The sequence below is a fragment of the Pteropus alecto genome, unplaced genomic scaffold (assembly GCF_000325575.1).
Source record: "Pteropus alecto unplaced genomic scaffold, ASM32557v1 scaffold53, whole genome shotgun sequence".
Classification (NCBI taxonomy): domain Eukaryota; kingdom Metazoa; phylum Chordata; class Mammalia; order Chiroptera; family Pteropodidae; genus Pteropus; species Pteropus alecto.
In genome coordinates this window covers 911398-916554 of record NW_006434366.1, presented here as the reverse complement: position 1 = coordinate 916554, position 5157 = coordinate 911398, and the positions used below count along the sequence as shown (strand labels likewise).

The 5157-nt window shown below is 61.1% G+C and overlaps 2 protein-coding genes across 2 annotated transcripts in view; one reads left to right on the top strand and one right to left on the bottom strand.

Annotated features, from left to right (window-relative positions):
* The window catches only part of MST1 (macrophage stimulating 1), a 5384-nt gene extending 2935 nt beyond the window's left edge, over positions 1–2449 (top strand). The window contains exons 9-19 of the mRNA XM_025044843.1: positions 1–125; positions 267–397; positions 484–586; positions 700–836; positions 930–965; positions 1053–1173; positions 1317–1394; positions 1525–1671; positions 1750–1856; positions 1960–2090; positions 2215–2449. The exon at positions 1–125 is cut by the window's left edge and continues 16 nt beyond it. Of these exons, the coding sequence (XP_024900611.1) occupies positions 1–125; positions 267–397; positions 484–586; positions 700–836; positions 930–965; positions 1053–1173; positions 1317–1394; positions 1525–1671; positions 1750–1856; positions 1960–2090; positions 2215–2376 (1278 nt within the window). The 3' untranslated portion in view covers positions 2377–2449. The remainder of the gene's footprint in view (positions 126–266; positions 398–483; positions 587–699; positions 837–929; positions 966–1052; positions 1174–1316; positions 1395–1524; positions 1672–1749; positions 1857–1959; positions 2091–2214) is intronic.
* Positions 2450–2857: 408 nt separating this feature from the next.
* The window catches only part of APEH (acylaminoacyl-peptide hydrolase), a 9075-nt gene continuing 6775 nt past the window's right edge, over positions 2858–5157 (bottom strand). Inside the window, exons 15-22 of the mRNA XM_006909099.3 lie at positions 5017–5155; positions 4563–4646; positions 4403–4483; positions 3935–4023; positions 3633–3823; positions 3423–3525; positions 3233–3339; positions 2858–3142 (exon numbers count right to left, since the gene is read on the bottom strand). Of these exons, the coding sequence (XP_006909161.1) occupies positions 3037–3142; positions 3233–3339; positions 3423–3525; positions 3633–3823; positions 3935–4023; positions 4403–4483; positions 4563–4646; positions 5017–5155 (900 nt within the window). The 3' untranslated portion in view covers positions 2858–3036. The remainder of the gene's footprint in view (positions 3143–3232; positions 3340–3422; positions 3526–3632; positions 3824–3934; positions 4024–4402; positions 4484–4562; positions 4647–5016; positions 5156–5157) is intronic.

Sequence of the window (5157 nt, the reverse complement as noted above, 5' to 3'; positions counted from 1 at the left end):
TTCCGCGGGAAGGGCGAGGGCTATCGGGGCACGGCCAACACCACCACCGCGGGAGTGCCCTGCCAGCGTTGGGACGCGCAGACCCCGCATCAGCATCGCTTCGCGCCAGAGAAATACGCGTGCAAGTGAGGTGGCGGGCAGTCTCTGGAGGCGTACACCTGCGGGGTGGGCCCGGGGCGAAGCTTGGAGGAAGGCGGGGCCTGGGGCGGGGGCGGAGCCTGGGCTGGCAGGCTGGGACGCCTGCGCTGAGAGGAGCGCCTGCCCAGGGACCTTCGGGAGAACTTCTGTCGGAACCCCGACGGCTCGGAGGCGCCCTGGTGCTTCACATCGCGGCCTGGAATGCGGGTAGCGTTCTGCTACCAGATCCGGCGCTGTACCGACGACGTGCGGCCGAAGGGTAAGGCCCGGGGTGGGGCTGATGGTACCTAGCTGCAGGGCTGGGGCGAGAACCGGCTGATGGCCGCCCCCATCCGCCCGCCGCAGAATGCTACCACGGCGCGGGGGAGAAGTACCGCGGCTCGATCAGCAAGACCCGCAAAGGCATCCCGTGCCAGCGCTGGTCCGCGGAGACGCCACACAAGTCGCTGTGAGTCTGTGGGCGCGCCAGGCCCCTCTTATGCGGCACGCCGGTGTCTTCTCCAACTGGAGCCCGGCGGAGCCTCGGGATTATCCTATGATTTTGCTCCCCCTCCTGTCTAGGTTCACGCCCATCTCCGCCCCACACGCTCAACTAGAGGAGAACTTCTGCCGGAACCCGGACGGAGATAGCCATGGGCCCTGGTGCTACACTACGGACCCGGGGACTCCATTCGACTACTGTGCACTGCGGCGCTGCGGTGAGCGCCGGTGACTCTCCCCCGAGGCCCCGCCCCCCGGCCTCTGCTGCCGATGTCTGGCTGTCTTAAGTTGGGTGAACTTGGCTCTTTCAGATGATGATCATCCACCGTCCATCCTGGAGCCCCCAGGTAGGGACTTGAGCCCAGGCGGGTCGGGGCCCTCTGCCCCTCATCTTCATACAGTCGGGGTTTCATCCAGCCCATGCTATCCCCCAGACAAGGTGCTGTTTGAGAAGTGTGGCAAGAGGGTGCCTCACCTGGACCAGCATGGCTCCAAGCTGCGTGTGGTGGGGGGCCAGCCTGGGAACTCACCCTGGACAGTCAGCTTGCGTAACCGGTGAGGCACAACTGCCTGTCTCCCCAAGAGAGGAGCTGATGCCAGTGGAGGGTGGGAATCTGTCCCTGTTCCTGGCCAAGAAATGGCAGGTCCAGCCTGTGTGCCAAGACTCACTGTTCCCTCTCTTATCCTTCGTTCTCCAGGCAGGGCCAGCATTTCTGTGGGGGGTCCCTAGTGAAGGAGCAGTGGGTGTTGACTGCACAGCAGTGCTTCTCCTCCTGGTGAGCTTCCCTTGGGTTTGGGGACCCGCCCAGTCCCACTCCCTGCCTTCACCTTCCCCAGGCCAGCCAGCAGTTGAGCCATGGGGCCGCAGACAGAGTCATGACTGACTTAACAGAGCTTCTCTCCCAGCCACATGTCTCTCTTGGGCTATGAGGTGTGGCTGGGCACCATGTTCCAGAACCCGCAGCCCGGGGAGCCAGGCCTGCAGCGGGTCTCAGTGGCCAAGATGGTGTGTGGGCCTTCAGGCTCCCAGCTTGCTCTGCTCAAGCTGGAGAGGTGTGTGACAATTCAAGAGGGTGAGCCGGGGCTGGGCCTTGTGGCCTCATGGCCTGAGTGCCCTCATTCTTGCTAAAGACCTGTGACCCTGAACCAGTATGTGGCCCTGATCTGCTTGCCCCCTGAGCGGTATGTGGTGCCTCCAGAGACCAAGTGTGAGATTGCAGGCTGGGGTGAGAGCAAAGGTAAGAGCACAGTGTAGAGGCATGGACCGCTGCAGTCCAGGGGGCCCAGCCCTGGGTCCCACCCAAACGCCCACCCCTCCTTCCCATTCCCTTCACGGTACAGCGAACTCGGTCCTAAACGTGGCATTGCTGAACGTCATCTCCAATCAGGAATGCAATATCAAGCACCGAGGACGCGTCCGTGAGAGTGAGATGTGCACAAAGGCACTGCTGGCCCCTGCGGGTGCCTGTGAGGTCAGCGGCAGGGCCCCTGGCCAGCCTAGGGAGGGTGTGGGAAGCTGAAAACGTCATACTTCATCCCCAAGGGAGCTAGTCCTTGCCATGGCCCAGGCATCTCACCAGTTTTCCCACCTACCAGGGTGACTACGGGGGCCCACTTGCCTGCTTTACCCATGACTGCTGGGTCCTGGAGGGAATCATAATCCCCAACCGAGTGTGTGCACGGCCCCGCTGGCCAGCCGTCTTCACGCGTGTCTCTGTGTTTGTGGACTGGATCCACAAGGTCATGCGGCTGAGCTAGGCCCGGCCTCAATCCCATGCTCCTCGGGAAGGACAAGGCTTCCTGTCAGACATAAAGGCACCTTTCCTCTCTATGCCTGTGCAGGGTGCTTCTTAGCTTCTGTTTCTAGGGAATGAATTGGCAACTCCTTACTAGGGCCTGGGTGGCCTGAGCCCTGAGCAACCTGGGCTGAGCAATCTGACCCTTAGGACAACCTTAGCCTGCGGGTGCTGTGGGAGAGCAGGACCTCACTAGTTCCCTACATAAACTGTGGGGAGAGGGGTGGTGTAGGGCAGGGTGGTTTCTAACAGAAGGGGCTGCAGGAGAGGGAGCTAGCCTGGGGGAGTCCCAGTTGGCCAGGAAAGGTTGCGGCTGAAATTCTCACCATCTCTTCCCTTCTCACCCTGGATGTAGATTCCGTCCTTATGGCTACCACACCCAGGGCCAATGGTCTGTAAACCCCAAGGATGGGGCTGGGATTAGGAATGGCTTGGCACGGAAGTACCAGCAGGAACCAGACTCTGTCCTCATTTATTATAACCAGATAGCCCACATTTCTCTTTTCACCCATCCATGGACTCCTGAGCCCAGGAGGCCTCTCGCCGCTCTGCCAGACCCTAAGGCTCTCCAAGAGCCAAGTGTGGCATCTGCCAACCAGCTCATGGGGAGAAAGGCAGGGCTTCAGCTGCCCAAGTGCGTGTGCAGCCAGAGTACAGCGTTCATGAAGCTGTCTGACTCCACCTCCACCTCTGACAGCGCGTGGGTGCTTTTGGGATAGAGCAGGAGCCTGGAGGGGTTGGGCAGCAATGTTTGAGGCTGGAGGGTCCTCCCCTGCTCCCCTGCCCATCAGCCGCCAGGGCTGTCCTGCTACACTCACCGAACAGGCACATTCCGGGCCTTGAGGGCACGGTAGTACTCTATGCCCTGCTTGAAGGGCACACGCCGGTCCTCCTGGCCCAGCATCAGCAACAGCGGCGTCTTCACCTGGGTGTGTGGGGTGCGATGGTGAGCAGGGCCCTGGGCTCTGGATGCATTGGGAGCACACGGGCAGGGGGCAAGCTGTGTACCTGAGGTGTGTACTTGATGGGTGACTTGTCCAGCATCTCAGCTAATATGCCAAAGTCTGGCAGGCAGTCGCAGCTGTAAGGGAAGCCCACCTCCACCATGCACCTGCAAGAGATTGAGCTGACACATCCCCTAGAGCTCTGGGGCCGGGGCGACTCCATGGGGGTGTGGGGTGGAGAGGAGAAGGGCAGGGACCTGTGGCGCACACCCACCAGTCAGGGATGTCAGTGGAGCCCATCATGGAGGCGATGTTGATCACAGGGTTCCGTGCCACGCAGGCGCCATATGTCTCTGGGTACTGACCAATCAGGTGGCAGGAGAGGAAGCCACCGTGGGAACCACCCATAAGGGCCACTCGGTCTGCGTCGAAGTGTTCCTCCTGGAGCACCTGCTCTACTGCAAACTATAGGGTGGGGCAGAGCACATTGCCACCAGCTGACTGCCTGCCCGACTGGATGGAGCCGCACCCCCAACTCCACCCTCCAGCCTGTTCGGAAGCCCCAGCCTCTGCTACCTGCACGTCCTTCACATCTTGGTATCCCACATTGCCAGGGAGGGAGAAGATGCTGTCCTGGCCAAAGCCCGTGGAGCCACGATAGTTCACTGGAGGCCAGGGAGGGACCAGACAAGGTGGTCAAGTGACAGTCCCAGCTCCCTGGGCACCCTTTCACCCATCTGTGAAGTAGGCTTTGGGGCCAGCTGCACACAGACTGCCAAGGGGAAGGGGCCAACAGCTTTGAGGCTGTTCCCCAGTGACCACAGCACCCTTTTCATGGAGGTCCCCAGTTAGCCCATGGTGTTGCCACGCCATGGGGCCAGAGGCTGGGCCAGGGCAGTTCCTGGCAGCGGTTACCAGGTCTGGGCTGCAGTGAGGCCTAGAGACTAGAGTGGTACCCACGGTGCTTGAACAAACCAGGCCCACGCCATTACATCCCCCTTCCCCCCACAGCCCTACTAGAGCTGCAGGGCCCTGTTCACTCACCTAGTAGCACTGCAAAGCCCATCTTGCAAAGCATGGCTGGGAACAGCATCCAGGCAGTGACAAAGGATGAGTGGGGCCCCCCTGCGGACGGGAGCAGAGGATGAAAGAGCCGGCTAGGAGGGGCGGTGGGAGGGCAGGGGCAGTTAGGCCAGATGCCTACCGTGAGGCATGACCACCATGGGCACCTGGGTCTTATCTGGAGGATCACTGGGCTGCAGAAGGATTGCTTCAAAGTCAAGGCCGGCTGTAAGGAGAGGGCAGCAGTTAGCAGAGCCAGTGCTACTGCCCAAGGCCTGCCCCAGGCAAGCCCTCAGTGGGTGCTGCAGGTCTGGGGCTGACTCCTGGAACAGACACCTAGCTAAGGCAGCCCACACAGTGACACATGGACCTGAGGACGCTCATACTCTGGCCCAGTGATGCCAAGCTCTGATACCCAGAGCAGGCACCTAGATGCCTGGGCGCTACTCCCGTGACCATCCACAAGAGGAAGAGAAAACCTCTTGGAGGTAATCCCAAGAAACCCCACAATGTGAGGCAGGAGGCAGGAAAGGTGACCACAGATGCTGTGTGCTGGGGAACTTGGAGAAGGCGTCTTCTGCCCTGGCTCAGCTCACCATACTCCATATTCTCTTGCTCTGGGGGCGGCTGGAGCACCCGGATGCCCCAGGAGATGTCAGGAATGGGCTCGGCTTCCTCCAGGGACACCCATAACACTGACTGCTCCTTCCCCGCAGGAGGCAGGAACCCAACTTTCT